The sequence below is a fragment of the Ambystoma mexicanum genome, chromosome 5p (genome assembly GCF_040938575.1).
Source record: "Ambystoma mexicanum isolate Mex_15411 chromosome 5p, UKY_AmexF1_1, whole genome shotgun sequence".
Lineage (NCBI taxonomy): Eukaryota > Metazoa > Chordata > Amphibia > Caudata > Ambystomatidae > Ambystoma > Ambystoma mexicanum.
In genome coordinates this window covers 307,488,988-307,509,346 of record NC_090930.1, presented here as the reverse complement: position 1 = coordinate 307,509,346, position 20,359 = coordinate 307,488,988, and the positions used below count along the sequence as shown (strand labels likewise).

General features: G+C 44.3%; 1 protein-coding gene across 2 annotated transcripts in view; it reads left to right on the top strand.

Moving 5' to 3' along the window:
• The window catches only part of MTM1 (myotubularin 1), a 1,347,122-nt gene extending 1,327,978 nt beyond the window's left edge, over positions 1-19,144 (top strand). For both annotated transcript variants that reach the window (XM_069612751.1, XM_069612752.1), the window contains one exon: positions 16,894-19,144. In XM_069612751.1, the coding sequence (XP_069468852.1) occupies positions 16,894-17,061 (168 nt within the window). In that variant the 3' untranslated portion in view covers positions 17,062-19,144. The remainder of the gene's footprint in view (positions 1-16,893) is intronic.
• The last annotated feature ends 1,215 nt before the right edge of the window (positions 19,145-20,359 follow it).

Sequence of the window (20,359 nt, the reverse complement as noted above, 5' to 3'; positions counted from 1 at the left end):
CCTGGCACAGAATATTATAACCAGGGGGTGGATAGCCAACGCAAGTGTGGATCCTGCTGCATCGTGGCACTAAGTCTCTCTGAGAGCACAAACATCCAAGTCTTGGTCAACAATAAATACTCTGCCAACGCCGGTGATATGTCCACATCCCTAGTCAGTGCCGACCCTCCCTCACTCTGCAGGGCCTACACCCTATTTCCCTGCTCTCTAGTAACGCAAGCATCTTACCCACCTTGTCCCTGACTTCATGAATTCGACTGCACCTCTGCCAGCGTACCTGCTTTGCATTGTCCAGCGCTCTTGGGCACTCCGTAGTTTAAGCTGCACCTCTGGGGAGTCGGCCACCAGGGATGCTTCTGTTCTCTCTGAGTCCGCTTCGGCCTCACTTATCGCCAGCGCATGCTGCTTTCGTCGTGCCGCAATGAGAGAAATCTCCCCTCCCGGAGGACCGTTTTTTGCCCTCCCAGATTGTGACCGGATTAGCCACTGACCCTAACAAATATTCCTCTGTGGTGTGCTCCAACGCCCCAGGGAACTCAGTGAAGCCCAGATAGTAGGAGTTCATCAAGTGGGTGTGGGCACTCTCGCCCACTCTTGAGCGTAACTAATAATGGAGAGTAGTTAGAAATCCCACTGGCTAGCATTTTTGCAGCAAGCAGCCTATGGCAATTGCCCTGTGGGATTAAAAGATCGTCCAACCTAGAAAAGGAGGAGTGAAACCCAGAGGAGTACCCAGTCTCCCCTGCATGCAAGGCCCTCTGTGTCCATCCACCCCATGGCTCCAGCAAAGGTGCATAATTTAGTGGGATACTCTGGATTCCTGCTACCCACATGTGATCTGTCAAGACCAGTCTCCATCACATCATTGAAGTCTCCTCCCAGGATCCACCTAGCCGCCTCCCGCATAGCTTCTGAAGATCATTAAGCTTCTGGAGATCATTAAGTAACTCCCGCGTGAAGTGCATAAAACCGCTACTATGCCCCATGTGGGCGCCCCACAGCTCCCCCCCGGATCATCACAAACCTCCCACTGGGTCCATTCTCATCTCCATGACTGAGAATGGTACCCTCTTATGTGTTAGGATCATGGTGCCCCTTGCCCTTCTGGCGAAGTCAACATGATAGGCATCTCTATAGTTTGTGCCCATAAAGAACTTATGTTGTGTCCCCGCCAGGTGGGTTTCGGTAAGCACGGCAAAGTCAGGGCAGTGCCTATTGAGTAACTACAATATTAGCCGTTGTTTAATGCCAGAGCACATCCCATTTACATTCCACATTAATAACATGACTCCCTTATCCTGTGCCATCCTCCCCTAAAGCCAGACACAATACGGCAGGCCCATGGGGGTCACCACTCCCAATCATTCCCATATACAAGCTCAACCTAGAACCCACTATGCAAAGATCTGCCTGCCCTAGCCAAGCAATGTGAAACCAATAACAATAAAAACAGTGAAAAACTTCCCCAACACCCCCCCACTCTGCACTTCTCCCCCAAATGAAGCTGATCGAGGTCCTTTCTCTATAAGCCACTTACCATTTATCCTGCCCACTGCTCGCAACCCAGTGAAACTCACTAACCAATCTTTTTCCCTTTGTGCCCCTGAATTCAATTGAAAAATGCAAATCAGCCATCCTATCTTGATAGTTTGTGCCCCCATGCCTCCCTTCCCATCCATATTCATCCACCCGGTGCACTGCACACCCTTTTTCTCATGGGTGGTTCATCCTTCCATTTTGCTGACCTCCAATAAGACCACTCGCCACCCCTAAGACCTAATCCATCCCTGCATCTACTCACCTTTCCCATTCTCTCTACTTCTTCCCCCACAGTCACTGTTTTCTGCGTCTATGTGTCAGGCCAAGCAGCGACTCTCTGTAATGCACAGTTGGAGGAAAGTGCTATATTTGTGGGGTCCCATGTACAAGGAATTGGTGAGTGTGACCGTTTGGACATTTGTGCTCTCACTTATCCTAGCGGGTTTACCCTGTATACGTCCCAACTGTGCAGATATGCATCAGACCTCCAGTACTGACCCTTTTTCTGCATCTCACACTGCAAACCCTTTAAGTTTCTACGATGCAAAGGGGGGCACCAGGTGCTGAAGTAACTGTGTTTATCACTTCCAAGCAGGAAGAACCTTGCATGATTAATAATAGCCAGGTGTAGGGTCTTAAACCCTTTGTGGAACAAGAAATTAAGCAGTGGAGCTTAAGACAGCTGTGTTCCCCTTTGGGACAGAGCCCTTACCTCGGTCTTTTCATCTAAAGAATACCATTTACTCCACATGCGGTCAGTGTAGCAGCAGATGTATGGCAGTAGCATCATTCAGCACTAGTTATAAATGAAAATATTGAGACCAAGTAAAGGACCATGCATGCTGCTTGTGGTATCACAGCACAGTCTTTCCATGTGACCACGGCTCTCGCAGGTCACCTTGATTGAAGTTGTCCAACCTCTTTCACTGGAGTCTTTGACCATCCCTTTGATTGATAAGGGCGTATATTTCATTTAGATGGGTGAGAAGAGTAGGGACTGTCACAAATGGCCTCAAGAACACACACAGTCCCAAAGACAGCTTAAGGGTTATAATTGTAATGTTTGGAAGTAAGACGAGGGTCATTCCTCTCCCTCTCGCTCATATCCCATGGGCTATTCCCTCCCTAACCCAGGTGTCCCTATACCTCATGATTGTAATTAGAGATTGATGACACCTACTATCGAAACTGGTTGGTTGTGATAGCTTAAAGGCAAACAACTTCTCTGTCTCACGTTTTCTGGGTTCAATCTAGGTACTCCGACCTCACCCGCTCAACCTACACTATCCCGTTCCCAGGCCCCCCTCTTATGCTCTACCCCACCCCTCCCTTCCCATTACCCCTAATGGTCATTTGGAGACCAAGCCCTATTTCTATCCTGCCCCCTCCCCTAACACCAGTCCACGAGGGATTCCCCTTGGCAGCCCATGACAAGCATATTTATTTTCAGAGTTCAGAAGCGTATGGTATTTGAGTGCCGGTCCGCTGGATTTCTGAAACCGTGGCCTGTTCGAATTAGTCTCTTTTACAGGTCCTCTTTGTGTAATATTCCAATACATGTCCACTGGAGCTTTTTAACGGCGACAGCACAACAACTGTATTCACTCTCCCAGCTCCTGAATACACAGCAAGCATGGACATTCCTCTTCGCCAATTTGCAGCTCCCTTTGCTCTGCGGTCTTGCAGTTCCCCGCCGCTCTCTATTGCTGTTGCGTTGTTCGCTGAATATTCGACCGCGAAGACTTCGGGGCATTGTATTGTAATCCTGGAAAAAAAGAAAAAGAATACTGGCCTGCATGGGGAATTGCATGGGGTACTTGACATTTGTAGGCAGGCATAAATAGAAGGGACAGCGACCGCGGTCTTTGCTCCTCCGTTTCTGAGGCAGGACCGGCTGTGACAAACACACTAGTAGGCATTATGTCCCAGATTGAAAGGAGTAACTTGTCAAGGCCCACTGCTAAGGACTGTCTTGGATGTCTCCGCTGGTCCCATCTACCACCCAGGGACCGGCACACAAGGGCTACCGAGATGCGATTCCAGCTTCATCTCCATATTTCTATTACTGCCCCTGGACCTTTCTAAGACGGCCACCGCCACTGTGATGCGACCACAAGGCACCCAGCCTGCCCTTGACCTTGTCTGCTCTGATTGACTGCCTGATGCTTCATTACAAGCAACATCATCAAGCCATGAGGTGCAGCCGGCCACTTATCAAGGCCCACGACTAAGGCCTGTCTTGGATGTCTTTGCCGGTCTCCGCTAGCGACGACACGGAAACCTCAGCTCTTCAGAGCTCATCACTCTGCCCGCCCTCCGCACCTCTAATAACCTAATTTGACCTTAAATTGGTAACAAATACTACTTAAGGGCAATGAGGACACCAGATCACTCCCCCTTCCCTTCCCCTCCCTCTCCCCTAACTCAAATCCTAGACTGTAACTCCCTTCACCTACCCCCTCCTTTACCCTCCTCCCGCCATCTCCCCCCCCCTTGTAAATAGTTCTACTTATTGTTCTAATGACCTGTTCATGTTTGTAAATATGCTTCTCTCACTTTTGTACCTGTTGTTATATTGTAAAGTGCTTTGGCTTAAAGCGCTATATAAATTCAATAAACAAACATAATAATGCACGCTCAGGCTTACCCTGCTCTGGATGTCTCTCCTGGCCTACTTGGCACATAAGATTTGTGCTCATATAAACCACTCATGAGGCCTGTAAACTGCAGCCCCATGCTGCCATAACTTTATTTCCTGATCTGACCTTGTTCATCCTTGCACTCTGTGTGCTTGTTTCCTACCGTGAACCTGGAGACCCGTAATTGACACCAGACGGTCTGGACGCTGCTATAAAGGTAAATTAAAATTAAATATGACTGTACCATAACTGCATATCTGATATAGCCCCCCGCACCATGATGCACTGCTTTGCCATTCTCTGCGCTTACCTGATTTGTTGCACCAATCTCACTGTACCTATAACTCTATATCTGATGTAGCCCCCTGCACCATAAGGAGCGGCTTTGCCAGTCCATGCACCTACCTGATTTTCCGTGTGTTTGGATTCTCACAGGCTTGATTGGTGGTCAAAAGGAATGCTTATGTTCCTCCTCAATCTTCTTTCATTTGCCCCATTCCTCCCAGCTGATGGCAGAGATCCAGCTCTTAGTGTACACCAAATAATTTTGAACCCAGGATGCTGCCTAGTGTTTCAATTCCCGTTTGTTACGGTGGACAAGAAAGCAAAGAGGATCTGCACAGGTTTATTGAGTACCTGTGAGGCTACTCGTTTAATATGGCCTTTGTTGGGGGGGTTGCTGTACCTCCACTGGTGTGTTTAGCGAGACCAACCCGCTTTGGGCCTGCAGAGTTTCCACAAAAGGTAGACCAAACACGGTCAAGTAGACATGAATGCATTTAGGCTTTTGTTTGGGAGTGGTGGACACTGATATTGGGTACAGATCTCTCGCAAGGCAAACTAAGTAAGACTGTCTATACAATTCATACTGAAAAATCTGTTAATTGATAAAGAGTGATTTGCATCATGTTAAAAACAGTGGTCACTACCTATATTGTGTATTCTGTCTTTATTCTCTACGTCTGTAACTGAGAATTGTTATGCCATTTTATCTATAGTACTTTGTATTTAATGCTATGATGTATTCATTGTTATTTTATACTTTCATCCGAAAAAAGTTATTTGACTGACTGTATATATATATATATATATATATATATATAGGCATATGTAAACAGTATGATGTTTTTCACTAAAAAACTAAGACAGTTGTAACTACAGTAGAATACATTGTTGCAAATTGAAAGCAGGATGGGAAACTATGGTTAAACCTATCACAGGCCTTTGAAATTCAATATTACACCTGTACAATTACCAACACTGACTTAATATGGTCAGCCGTAGCCCATAAGTAATTTCCAAACCGCCGCTACAGGTAAGTAAGCAGTTTCAGTTATGTAGAATAGGTTTTAGTCAATACAAACAGTTCTCCCATAGGCAAACTTAGTACACAGTCAATAGTTAGTGCAATGAGTGTGCTGCAACTTGTATGGATTTAAAGATTTCCTGCAGAACAGGGGAGCAGCCACCAATCTGTAGAGTGAAAGGGACCCCATATGAGATAACCACATCCAGGTTTCAACACCAAAGACGAAGCCCTGGGTGTCTGTAGATTTTTATAATTTTATAATTGGTTATTTAAAACGCGCTTAATACCAAAGAGGTTTCTAAGCGCTGACCCTGGGATTCGAACCTGTGTTGCTCTGCGGCATCTTGCTTCCAAGAAGAGCCTGTTGCTACTGAGCTATAGTACCGTGCCGAAAAGGTTTTCACCCTAGGAAGATTTACAGGACCCAAGGGGGGGAGATAGACAAGTGTATGTAAGTACACCCTGGAGATATCCACAAGGGCTACCAATGACTCCAGGAAAGTCATAAGACTTGTGGGAAACTACTCATACCTAGTCAATGCAGAAGTGAGGTTTGGGGTCTGGATTTGATCGGTTGGCAGCAGTTTTATTCTTAGTTTCTGGATTCATGGTCACTGATCTTTCTTCAAGCGATCTGGGCCACGGAGACCGCTCCTGGTCTGTTTGCGTCTGTCCAGTGCTTGGAGGAACCTTTGATCTGCCCTAGGACGCAATGATGATTCACGAGGTTCCTGCTCACTCTCCTGAGGGAAGTCTGCTGTGACCAGGGATTGTCGCTGCAAAAAGCGCCATGCATCTTCCGGCTCTTCAAACGAGTGCCATTGTTGATCTAGCTGGATACACCAGACCGCCGGAAACTTGAGGTAGTGCCTGAGATCTTTGCCCTTGAGTGCTTCGAAGATAGGGTTGAAGCCCTTCCTGTGGCGGGACACCTCTGCCGAGTAGTCGTTGAATATGCATACTGGGGCGTCCCTGATCTTTATTTGGCTGGCTGCTCTGTATGCCTTCAGAATGGCCATTGTGTTTCGGAAGTTGAGCAGTCCAAGCGTTATCACTGTGGGTCGTTCTCCTGGAGCCGGTTTGGGAATTGGTGCCCATTGAATTCTCTCAATGATATAATCTCGGGGGTTGTCGATGTGAAGAACGTCTTGTAAGAAATTGTACATGAAAGTTTCAAGAACTGGGCCCTCTGCGTTCTCCGGCAGGCCGACCAGTCAAAGGTTATTGCGCCTCGATCTAGTTTCTCGGTCCTCCAGCTTGGCGCCCAGGCGCTGTACCTCCCGAATGACTCCATCCAGTTCTGTCACAGCGGTCTCGTAATTATCCTCCAGGGAGCTAATGCGCTGTTCATTGTCTGTGGTCCTCTCTGCCTGAGCAGTAAGTCTAGTCTGCACGTCCTGAAGGTCTCTTTTAATGTCTTGGACCGTTGTATTAGTCTCTTGGGTTCATTGGCCAATAATCTTCATCTCTGCCAGTATGGCCTGGAGTTGTGTTGGGACGTCCATCTTTGCATTGCGGCGTGTAGAGTTGCGTGGCAGGGCGGCGTTGCTAATGGAGCTTGACAGAATAAGCACTCTATGTAGAGAGGTGACAGGATGCGCCAGTATTATAGCACTAGAATCACTTGTGTAGATTGTCCTTGGGGTGCCCTATGTCTGCTCTCCTGTCACAACTGAGGCTTGGTCATGGGACACAATGCAAGAGGGCTTTATGTCGTCGGATTGCCATTCTATAGGGCGACAATAGTTGACCGCAGCGAGTCAGTAAGGGGATGCGGGTGGCCGGTGAGCGGTGTTTGCAATGTGTGCAGATATATCCCAGTTCCAACTGATAAGACCGGAGCTTTACAATTGTGCTGGCCTAGACTCGTGGCGTGGTCCCTATCCTCAGAGTTCAGGCATTATGATCCTTGTGGGGCATTTGGAGTTACCCCATCCTAGGGTGCCACCATAAAATGTGCCCACACCTCTCCCCAGCTTGGTTGGGGTCCCCACATGTTATATGGATACAGGACAGTAGGGCTAACCGTTGTGTTTATTCACTTAGAATGTGCTTATGGGGCCTGCTCCTCCTCCTGTCGCCCCCAGGGAAGCAGTGTTAGAATGTGCTTATGGGGCCTGCTCCTCCTCCTGTCGCCCCCAGGCAAGCAGTGTTAGTTCCCCATGTACAGAACTAGGGCGGGGGAGGCACCGCCGTAGCCTAATCTCGACTGACCTGATGATGGTGCCTTGCGTGTGGGCTCCGGTATCCGAGTGTTCCAGAGGGCGGCCCCAGCGGGCTCCCATGTTGTAGATTGGAGGCGGTCTCCCCTCCATTGCAGATCCGTGGGAGGTGGGTACTGTGGATGGTGCCACTGCAGACCCCATCTCAGAGCGGCTAGGAAGGAGGGTCTGGGTAGTGCCGGTACCAGGGAGCCACTCAGGGCAACAGCGATTCCACCAGACCGTATGCTGGTGTCTGTGACTGCAGGCGTCTCCGGCCAGCTCTGGAAAACGTCCCTCACTGGCGTTCAGTCCTGGGCCCTTCAGTGGTGCCTGATCGTAGCCCGTAGTTAGTTTCTGTGGCCTTTTGCAGCCATGGGTGTCCTCCCCTCCTCACCTATCCAAGCGGCCTCTCCTAGAGTTCCGTTGGCCTGCATGCATGCAGGGCTCATTTTTTCCATGATTTCGGATGCGATTACTGAGCGCGGCTCATTACGTCCATGATGTCGGATGTGATTGGACATTGCTGTATCGGCAGGGCTAGGCCCTTGAAACCCTCACCGCGCAGACAGGTATGTATCATAGAGTAGAGGGTTCCTGCGAATAATTCTTGCATCAATGGTCTCTGAGGTATGTCACCTTCGTATTACGCCGGCCGGAGCATTATATTCGGGTCATTATCAGGAGAAAGTCGGCGGAAAGTTTCCAGCATAGCCTCAGCAGCCCACAGCCATCTTGCTCGGGCTCTCGAGTGCCCCCCCGACAATGCAGAGGGCTTTGAATTTAATCCTTGCATCCACTGGTAGCCAATGGAGAGATTTCAGAGCTGGAGAGATGCAATCATCCCAGGGATTGAGGTCATGGACAAGACACTCAGTTCTGTTCTGGATTAGTTGCAAAGAGCAGATAGTAGAGGCAAGTAGATTTAGAAAGAGGCTGTTACAATAGTCCAACCTAGAGAGAACCAGAGCTTGGGAGACAGTGAGCTTCTGGGGGAATGAGAGGAAAGGCAGAGTACCTCTGAAGAGGTGCAGTAGGATGTTTGACTTTCTAGAGACATCAGAGATGCGGGCGGAGAAGGAAAGTGTGGAGTCAAAGATGACCCTGTGGTTCTTAGCCTCGCAGGTGGGGTTAGGAGGAGGGCCAAGGGAGTCCGGCCAGAGAGTGAGGAGAAAGGATGGTGAAGGTGTGCCGATGAGGAGGATCTCTGCCTTGCTGGCATTCAGACAAAGATCATTGGCGGCAAACCAATCCTGAATGAGTTAGGCAGTCGGAGATAAGAGAGGAAGAGGAGGTGGCCGAGGGCAGCCTGAAAATTAGTTGTCGTCAGCCTAGCACTGGAAATTTGAGCAGAAAATGGCAATGCAGTGGGCGAGAGTTGCCAGGTATTGGTTGAAAAGCCAGGGCAAAAGGTTAGACCACTGGGGAACATCATAGGTAGAGAGGAAGATAGATGATAGGAAGGACCCAAGTTGGACCTGGGAGGGTTGATCAGAGAGGAAAGAGGTCAGCCAGGCCAGAGCCTTATCAGTGATACCTAGGTTATCAGGGAGACAGTTGACCAGGATGGTATGGTTGACCGTGTCGAAGACAGAAGAGAGATCAAGTAGGCTGAGGACAGAGGGAATGTTTTGGAGAGCAGATCTTCACGGATGTTCAGGAGAGCAGTTTCTGTGCTTCTGGCAGCTGTGAAGCCAGACTGGTGGTCATGGAGACAGCCAACAGAATTGGAATGAAGGTTTTCCCAGAAAGGGAGTAATGGAAATTGGGCGATAGTTAGCCGGACAAGAAGGATCAGCTGTGGGTTTCTTGAGAAGTGGATGCACAAGGGAGTGCTTCAGAGGGGAGGGGAAGGATCCTGAGGCAAAGGAGTGGTTAAAAAATCAGCAAGGGCCGGAGCGAGGGTGTCAATGTGGTCCTTGATGGTTTTGGAGGAACAGGGATGAACCTGTTTTCATGAGGCTTTCATAGATCGCACTTGTCTAGCGACCTCATCAGGGGAGAAAAGAGGAAAGAACAAGGAGGGTTGGGGGCGGGTAGCTGAAAGAGGGTCAGCAAGCACAGACGGAGAGGAAGGGCAGGGGTGGAGAGGATGGACAGGCTGTCCTGGATTTTTGAGATTAAGTGAGAGGCAAGGGTATTGAAAAGAGCATTTCTAGTTCTGTTACTGTGGTTTTATTTGTAGCGTGCTGCTGGGGGAGGGTGGGGATGAGAGGGCTTATGTGGTATTAAAATGTGTTGCATAGTACGCTGTAAACAATTTTAACACCTGTTTCGCTATTGACAAAAAAAACAAATACTATTTGATTTTGAAAAAAGAAACCGTCTCACTTCTTCTTTTATTCACTTTTGGACAAACACTTAATGGAGAGTTTATTGAATGAGTTGACTTTCGAAAGCCCTCGGCCAATGAGGTGAAGACTGGGTATCCAAAGCAAAGGCAAGGTCTGCCCCCTAACCATCCCCAGGGAACATTGAGCAGGACCTGCCCCTCTGCCAGATACACCAGTGTCTAAGACCTTGCTGGAGGTAAAACACTCCTGCAGGTGTGTGATAGCCTCCCCTATGTTTGGTACAACTGAAACAATGACCCATCTTGTACATGAGCCTCTGGATTGGGATCCACAGCAAAATGAAAGCCAAGATAGTCTGGATCCCAGTGTTTTCTCTGTAAAACCGCTTCGAGCTGTAATTCAAGCCCGTTTTATATAGTCGAACCAACAGCACCCTCCGGAGCTGCCTTTGACACTCACTTGACCTTCAAGCTGCTGTGCCACACATCTGAACCAGTTCACTGTCGCACTGCCCAAGCCAAGCGTGTCATTGCCCCAGCTCAAACTAAAGGTTCATCGCTGCAACCACAGCATTAAAACTGCCTTTTTGAAACTCCAGACTCTTTGTTGCCGATCTGCATCGACGGCAGAACCAATTCTTGTGGCCTCATTGAACAGCGACTCTCGAGCACCGCATTGAACTGCTCTACCAGAACTGCACATCCAGTGGCCAGCCCCTTCGCTGTCGAGACGACCCGTTTGCACTTCTTTGCCTGCCACGTTGAACCTCCGCAAACTTTAGCTCAACACCTGCTCCCTGCCTGGAACATCTTGAATGCTACATTGAAGCCTGATATGAAACGCTTGCATGGCGCCAGAGCCTGCTTCAATGCTGTCGAACAGCGTAATTTATTATTGACTGCTACATGACCCCTGGTACGTCTTTGGGCCCTAGATACTGGTTAAGTCACCTTTAAACCCTTTCTTTGCAGAACTGATCCTTTTAAGGAACATTGTGGATTTTGATTGCCTTTACCCCTGTTTCATTAGCAAGAGTGCTGCATTTTCTGTCTTTCTGTGCTCTTTCCACATGGATGTGTTTTAGTGTTTTCCATTTAGTTATTTTTCATATGGTGTTTAAAGTATATATATTTTTTATAATACCTTGATTGGACATTTCTTTATTTTGGAATTTTGTACTTTGCTATTTGTGTTGCTACTGTTAAACATTCACACCACTCTTGAGAGTATATCCTTCCCTTGGCCCATGCTACCACAAACTGTGAAGGAGCTATTTCTCTGAAATGTTCCTGTTTCACCTTTATGATTGGGATCAGTCTTGTTTTGTACAACTGTGAGGGTTGAGTATGTGGTTTATCCACTGCTCATCCGTCTAGTCCTACGGCACAGAAAACATTTCATGACAATGACAAAATAACATTGGTGGAGCAGATTGAGAACCTAATAGCTGATTGGGAACCAAGGGTTTGATCCTGTTGATCCCCTCAATCAATTGCAGGTACACCAGATGAGCGCACAACCTCAGGTTCTTGTAAGCCTATGTGCTTGAAAAGATGCCAGTTACACCCTCCTCCTCACATTGTGCGTATGTGTGTTGTGGATAAAGCATGTAGACTATTTGCCCCCCAGCCCCCATTGAATGGCATTGAGCAACCTAGTGGCCAACTGGAAAACATCTCAAACGTTTTTCAGCGTGCACTGGAGATAAATTGGGGCTAAAACAGTGGCAAAATGTGCTGGTGAGACAACCGTTTCAGTCAATAGAAAGGGCTTTGTACAATTGGCACTTAAATATAGAAAATAAGATAAATACAACCTGATCAACGAATTCGAAAAGAGGCAAAGGCCATTGCCCTGACCCGACTGTTAAGCAGAAAAACGGGCAACCTCGAGCCAGCAATATAGTTGAATGATGTACATGAATGCGTGAAGAAAGGCTCGCACACTGGAGAGCCCAAAATTCTATAGCAGCTGAAGCATCTTTAGAGCAGTTTTCCAGCCTGGCCTGCTACAGGAGCTGCCTCGCAACAAGGAAGGGAGAGTGAATGGACAAAAGGATAAGCATTGGTCATAAAGTCATGGCTTTTAAAGGATCCCTTCCAGTTTCTGATAGTGACATATTGAGTTAATGTGGTAGAAAAATAGTCAGCTCTTATTACAGTAGAGTATGAGGTTTATTTTCAAGGCGCACAAAAAAAGACGCACAATAAACACAAAACCAGACAGTGGTACAGAGTCAGTGAACAGAACAAGCACTAGATCTTGGGAGCCAGGATATCAAAAATTGTCTTCCCAAATTTGGCCAGGCGAAACGTGGGTTGACTGAGTTTAGCTTGCTCAAGTGACAAGGGATTGCATGGGCACATACCGCTAAATGCGGTCAGAAAGATAGCTGGGCGCTGCAAAGGTCAAGCACTTAAAGATGAGTGTCAAGATAAAGGAAACACAGTGGTTAACCTTAAGCCAGTGCAGGTTTTGTATGGCTTCAGTGATGGAATGCCATCTGTGATGCCTGGCACTGCTCTGACTGCACCATTTTGTGCGACCTGAACGGCGGCCAGATTGGATTGAGCAGAGCCCACCAGCAGGCTATTACTGTAATCTAGCCTATAGTTGATAAGGGCAGAGGCTAGGCTAGACATGTTTTTGATGGAAAGAAACGGGCGCAAGTAGCCCAGCTGCTTCTTGATCCAACCACAAGAGGCACGGGACTTGGCTACGTGTGGCCTCATGGTGAGCTTAGCATTGAGTGTAATGCCAAGTGTTTTAACGCTCTTGGCCACGGGAATGACGACATTGGAGATTGAGAAGGAGGCATATTCCGGTGAAAGGTTTTGAGCATGTGGTTTGAAGCAGTGATATGAATCTCGGTCCTGTCCATGTGGAGGGCCATAGAGTTCGCCGCCATCCAAGAGTGAATGGTCGTATTGATGGCCTGAGAATCCTGGGCATAAATGCCAGAGAGTTCAAGGATGACTTGGGTGTCATCGGCGTAGTTAGCATACCGGACACCCAGGTCATCAAGCAGCAGGAGAAGAGGGAGAACGTAAATATTGAAGAGGGTAGGCGACAGTGAAGAACCCTGTGGGACACCGTGTGAGAAGAGTGGGACAAGAGGAGGCGTTGTGAATTGCACCTCGAGCAATACGTGGACCCAATAAGGGGACCAACCATTGTATGGACAGATTAGTACAGCCCATCAGGGATTGCAGCCTAGATGTCAGCAACTTGTGGTCGACCAAATCAAACGCATCCGAAAGATTGAGTAACATGAGAAGTGCTGGATGACCACGATCGATAATGGCCGCCAGGTTGGACTTCAAATCGAGCATTGTAGTCTCGGTCCCATGTCGGGCACGGTAGCCAGATTGGCGCGGCCCTAAAATCTCTGCAGCTGGAGATACGCCATCCGATCCATAACCTTAAGTAAAAAAAGGACATTGGTGGTAGGGTGGTAATGCTTGGGCTGAAGAGGATCAAGGGTATCTTTTTTTAAGACTCTGAGTAATCCATGCCTCTTTCAGGTTAAAGGCAGTTTGATGCAGCATGTTAAGGTCGATGTTGTGTCTTGTTCTATGTGAATTAATATGACAAAGGTCACAGCAAAGCAAAGATGATTTATAGAAAGATATGGTCAACATTCTTGCTTTGATGTTAATAAAATGTAGGAATAATCCAATCAAGTTGATGAAGCAATATATGAAAAAGGTTACTTCTATCTGTTTGACTCCCATGCTGTGCATAGTTTTCCAGTGTTTAGTTTGGAGTTTTCCACATTGTTTCAAACTAATGTACTATTTATCAGCATGTGTGAATCACAACAGGGTCCCTTTAACTTGTATGTACTCTCGCAATGCTCATGAAAGTCGACACCATCTTCAGTTCATTTTCTGCCCTGATAAATTGGTATCCTAAACTCTGTAGTTGAAAATATTGTAAATTGTAAAAAAAAATAACTGGCTCCATACTTCAGTAAACATCTAATACAAAACATAGCCTTTCTGGTACTTGGATCTGTTAAGAGTCAGATGCTATGCATATTCCTCCATCTAGTGTTTGGTCTGGAATTTTACAAGTCGTTTTCCCATGCTAAAAGCAGGCATTTACAGGGTTTTCTTGTCAAACCTACTTGATATTAGGTATACTTCATGCCCCTCTGTGGCTAGACCAGACATCTTCTTTCCACCATTGGATGTATAAAAAAACCCCTCCCTTTAGCAATACAACACAGATCTTGAAATACCCCTGAAGTATTTTCTCCAACTGTACCACCCTGTAGGGTGGTTAGGTGTGGAGCATGTGAATCCATAAAAAAGCAAGAAGCGAAAATACTGGCATGTCAAGTAACTGTTTAATTTTGGAGCATATGAATGTGCTTTGGGTTCACATGCTATGTACATATTTGCTACTAACATTCTCCCCAGAGAAGGGTGAGCAATTTAACTGTAACAGAGATTCTTTAACATTGATTCTCATCTGAGCGCTTACGCTATGCACAGAACACTAAATTGCCAATCTCATATATTTAGCTAATGATACATTAGCTATAAAAGAATTTGTACCTCAGTTTGCTGCTTTGGCTCATGGTTAATTATTGTGTGCTTAATTATCCATGTGCTTCTCCAGATTATCTGGACCAAACCATTTATGGGTGTTAGAAGTCATCTAGGTTGTTCGTCAGTTGCTTGCCTGTCCGTTTGTAGCATTCCTGAATGCATGCACTGCACTATTCATCTGACTGAACAAATTACTTGCCTTTCGGTAATGTTCTCATTTCTTGTATATGTTCTGCAGAGCCAGTCTGACTTCTGAAATGTCTTCAGCCAAAAGGGGAGACACTGCAACTCTAAATCAGTATTTTTGGCACCCTTCAACCCAGATGTGATGTCATCCTTTGTCCTCTGAACTCGGCAGCTAGGGAAATGCAGAACCTGTACACAGAGGTGTACAAGCTATCCATGTGAGGGACAAATTTGGAGGGTGATGGATCTCTCGGAGGAAGGACTGATCCATCATAAAGAACATTACAGAGCAGTAAATGGTGTGTTCTTCTAATATAGCACCCCGCCCAATAAATTCCTAATTGTAGATAGAAGTAGTACAGAACCCGGAGGAGGAGGAAGAACAGTGAGAAATCCCCACCTGCACCCGGAAAAACTGGAGCATCAGATTACCATAACCGACACCTGTCCTCCCCAGGTATCCAGGAAGTAATGGTTGGTGAATTTTGAGTTTTCCCTCAGTCTGCAAGAGGGATTCTGGTGCAGATCTGCAGAATTATTATTATAATCCTAATGAATGCTTTTGTGCATTTGAGTGGTGCCCACTATTAAATTGATATTGTACTGACAAATGGTGTTTTAGAGGATATCCTCAGGTGGCATCAATCCCATTACTTGTTCCCTTTCTGTGCCAGTTGATGTAGAGAGATTTTTACTCTTTGAATTGGGTCAACGAACAATAGGTAAAAGCAAGCACATATTAGAGCACTGGTCGCTCCTCCTCTGCCATGCACAAAATGCCACCATTTAACATGTTTCCCATATATTTTCTCTATGCTCAAAAAGGTAGACGAAAAGTAACAGGCAGCAGAGCAGATACAAATGTTGGATTTGTTTGGATCATTGGCCAACCATGCCAGTCTAAATAGAAATAGTGCTACAAGTGTCCTACCTAGCGCTCATTCTCAAACTCTGATTCAACAAATTAAGATAAAGTGGCAAGCCTACTGGCCTTTTATTGACTTCCCTATTGCCTTTATGCCATCCACTTCATCATTCGAACCACAACAACAATTAATTTATATCAAGTAGTGATGCTGCATTTCTGAATGCCACTTCCTTTCTTCCACTGTTTATCACCTGGCAAGTCAGATCTGGTACAGTTCGCTAGACCCCAATGCACAGCAGCATTTTCCCCCTATTTGTTGTGCCATTTTTATGGGGGGCAAGCATGGGTGGCCCTCCCTGGTCCAATCCTCATCCCTCCCATGTATGCTACTGCAAGCTGCCTTACTTTCTTGTCTCTTTTGCTTTGTAACGGTTGGGTCCAGTTTTTATTCTGTGCACTTCATTTGGCCTGGGGCAAATGCTGAAGACTTATTTATTTATTTATTTGTTGTTTTCCCTTGTAAAATGTATTCTGAATGATAAGGTATTCAGAGAGCAAACATCTTGCTGAAAGACTTCACAGCCCAATTTTTGGCCTTAGCGCCTTGCTATTTGCAGCACGTAGGTAGACAACGGAAAACTGAGATTGTGTGCCGTTTTTTGTGCCATTTGTATTAAGCACCCTTCACAAGTTCTGGTTGAGAGAACTGATTACAATGGGCCTCATTACAAATCTGCCAGAATACCTCCAAAAGGAATTACTGTTATCGCCACATTGTCTGGCGGTAAATCCGCCGGATTACAAGTGGTGGTAGGCAAAGTCTGTCCCCATTTATGAGAGTCCATGGGACTCAATCGGCAGAATTACTGCTGGTGTTAGTTCCTTTAATTTTGCAGATTTTCAGCAGTATTGCAGGAAATGTAACTCCAGCAAAAAGCTGGAGCTAAATCCTCCACTTCACTGCTGAACTTGTAGTATGGTGGTGCAGTAATGGAATTACCACTCTGTTACCACCTTTATTACGGCACCACTGTACTTGTAAAGAGGCCCAATGTGTTTTTATTGTAATGTATGCATTCACCAAATAAATATTTCAACCATTGTACCAATCATCATACAGTGCAACAGCATAAACTGTTAATTCAAACACTTTGTGGCTGCGTTGCTTGAATTTTAATTGTTGTTTTTCAAAAATTAAATGTCGGGGGACATTCCGAGAAAAGTGTACCTGACTACATGCTGTCATTGCTATACTTGAATTTTTCAGTATTATGTACTCATGTTTTTTTTTTTCCCATCAGCAACCAAATCCCTTAGAGCAGCGTTACATGGAGCTTTTGGCTTTACGAGATGACTATGTGAAGAGACTTGATGATTTGCAGATCACAAATTCATTGAAGATTTCAAATTCTTCTACCTCACCCTCATCCCCATCACAGATATTGCCTACTATGCAAACACCATTTTAAGGTCAACAGGAAAATATGTTGCCAAACCCTTATAAAGTTTTATATTGATAACCTGGAATTCAGACTCCATATAGTAAAGTATTTGGATTAGGTGAATTTTGAACATTTGGAATTCGTGTTCTCAAGAATGATGTTAACCAAGGAGCTCTTTTTCTTTCTTTCTTTCTTAATGACTGTGCCTTGCAGCTTGCTATTTGCGAACTAGGAAAGTTGAACTTTCTTATCACTGGAAATATAACTTGTTAGGGTCTGATGATGATTGAAGACAAATAATGGCATGTAGCATTTTAATGTATATTTTTTCTTCAGAACACATTTTATTTTATATCTTTGAACTACAGTCTCCTTTAGACATTTTATAATTTTACCATTGGCAACCCAAAGGAAAAAGGTCAAAGGGTCAGTATACCACTTCCATAAACAATTTGCACACTATTTAACTACAAAGCTTGAGAAAATAATACAAGCTAGCAAAACAGTTGATTAAGATCAAATATTGATTCTAAGCATTTAGTCTTTGCAATTAGAGCCAGACAAATGGTAGGCTATTATTGAATTGCTACATTTTTTTCTTTATTTTCTTTACAGAATATTGTCATGGGTAGGAAGGCATTCAAATAAAACGAGTTCAACATACTACAATTGACAACATTGTTCTGTTTCCAACGAAAGAGCATTTTTGATTTTCTTAGACCTTTTTTTATTCTAATTCTAAATATTTATTTATTTAATAAAAGGATGAACCCATTCTAATTGTTGTGTTTAGTCAACTGGACTAAATGCATGTGCTCATTACTAGTAGTTAAATGCAACTGGCAAACCATCACTAGTAGTTAAATCCCACCGTCCACCTATTACATGGCATGACAATTAATTTTTTGGGTTATATTTTGGGTAGCTAAAAGCTTTTCACTAGATAAAACCTAAACATGTGAAGGAGGCGGACTATGGAACACCTTACAGGGTAGTTTGTGGTGCAAACTGTCATTTGACGTTCAGGACTTTCCAATATGAATACCTTCTTTCTAATCCTGCAAAACAGTTACTCGCCTTACAAGGAGCTTTTCCTCAACTAAGCAATGTGGGAGCGTATTTTAAGACACCATGAACAACCTTTTGTCTACATAGTGTTTCTTGCACTATATTGGTTTAAGTGTCATATGCATTAATCCACAAAATAATTATATCTGATAGACGATTAAAAAAAGTTTTCAAACCATAAACATATATCACTTTCAGTTCCAAGATTATCTGTATGTAAGCGAAACATTGGTCATGAAACAAAAAATACCTTTTGTTATTAAGCTTTTATTTCTGTTCATTTCATTACTACATTGTGTCAATATTGTGAATGGATTTTTCTATTAATGGTGCCTGGCGTTATTAAGCCAAAGTATTCTATTGTCTTTGTTATTCACATTGATTACATGTAGTATATTCTTATAACTTATTTATATAAGCAAATGTGGCTATATGTTGGATTCAAGAAGAGTGTAAAATATGATGTTGGCAGTACATTTTTGTACAAATTATTGTGTCTCATGTTATTTTATCTGTTAGAATTATTTTGGCAGGAAAATGAGTTCCTTTCACCATTGTTTAGAATTTTCCTTTGAATTGTTTTTTTCTTTCATGTTAGTTTAGTTTTTGTTTGTTGTCTTTATTTGCATTCATAGCACGTAGTTCATGCGTCCTAATAAGCAGTGCATACATTGAAAATGGGTGATGGTAAAAATGATTATTAGAATTTTTAGGCCAGTCCGGGGAATAATAGCTTTGTGCATGTTTCTTGTATATTATTGTACAGGTTATCAGTTAATTGGGTACAGTAAGTAAAATGTCCACAGTGGTGTTGGATAATGTAAAAATGAAGTGTATAAGTGTACAAATCTAGTTTCCTAAAAACGTTCATTGTTAACTCTGTAAATATTATTTTAATTCAGATATTTAATGCCTCACTAAAAAACAAGCACACATGTTTCATGATATTAAATACGCATTTTAAAATGTTGTATTCTTTACTTACCCTCTGTCCAGCTAATGCTAGAGTCCTTTAGATATATTAAAATAACAAATCAAGTCATGGCGCTCATAATTTTTAACTAATTCATATCTTCTCGGTTTCCCTCCTTTTACTTAATAGGTCCGAAATGGTAAGTAAGAAAGCACAAAGTTGGCAGCCCATGGAACATCGGATCACAAAATTATAGTTCACGTTCAGTGACACGTCCGTTTTAATATATTTGAGAAATGTGTTTATCCTAATAGTTTTCATACACAATAATTCATGTCAGTGGGCGGAAAGGAAAGATAATATTGGAAAATCATGATTTGTGCTAGGTGCTTAGATGATGGGTTGATGAGAAGCCCCCTTCTCAAAGGCTATTTGGTTCGAAAACTCTTAGGAGATATGCAGGATCTCTTATACTTGCGGTCAAAGTAAATAATTAGGATAAGTGCTCTGTGAATCTTAGTTCTTAAAGGAAAACATTAGACATGCTTATTAATGAGTGATTTGAACCTCACCAAATTAATAATGCCATGGTGTTCGCATTTCAGCTATACCGAAAAAAACATGTTTGAGGCTAATTTGCTATAAAGGAACCTGACTTGTAAAATAATTTCTAAACTGTCCCAGCTTCTCAATTCAAACTCTCCCTGGAGAAGTTAATATTGTAGTGGGAATCTGCCTTAGCCCAAGTGACCAGGCGGATTGAAGGAAATACTGATAATCCTGAGTGAGACAGCCATTGCATCACTTTTTTGATATGTTCAAGTTAAATTCCTGCATCGATACTACTGTCACATTTGTATAAAAAGATTTGCCTTCCAAAGGATACATGTGTAAAATGTGCAGTGACTCTTTATGCAAATGTCCTCGGATTCAGATTTTTGGAAAATAGTGGTGGAGAGGGCTGTCTTAGATTCTGGATTGTCTGATCCTCAAACGGTTTATTTGTATTCTGAATGACATGCGTTAAAGAAGTGAAGATGCTGATCCTCTTGGGCTGGTTGGTGGCTAATTGCTAAGGAATGGAAAAACACATGTCAAACAATCTAAAAATGCATCCTGGTGTTTAGCTATTGTGTTGTATTTGAGAGAATTATATGTCTGATTATGGAATGCACACATACATTTCATAAATACTGTGAGCCTTTGGCTAACATTTGTTGCTCTTGATAATGCCCCACACAAACCTTCAGAAGGGGTATGGGACCCTTGTGGCGATTTAAAGGGAATGTGATTGCAGAGGAGGATGGCTAGGACTTGTCCATTGTTTGGCCACTATGAAAGTCC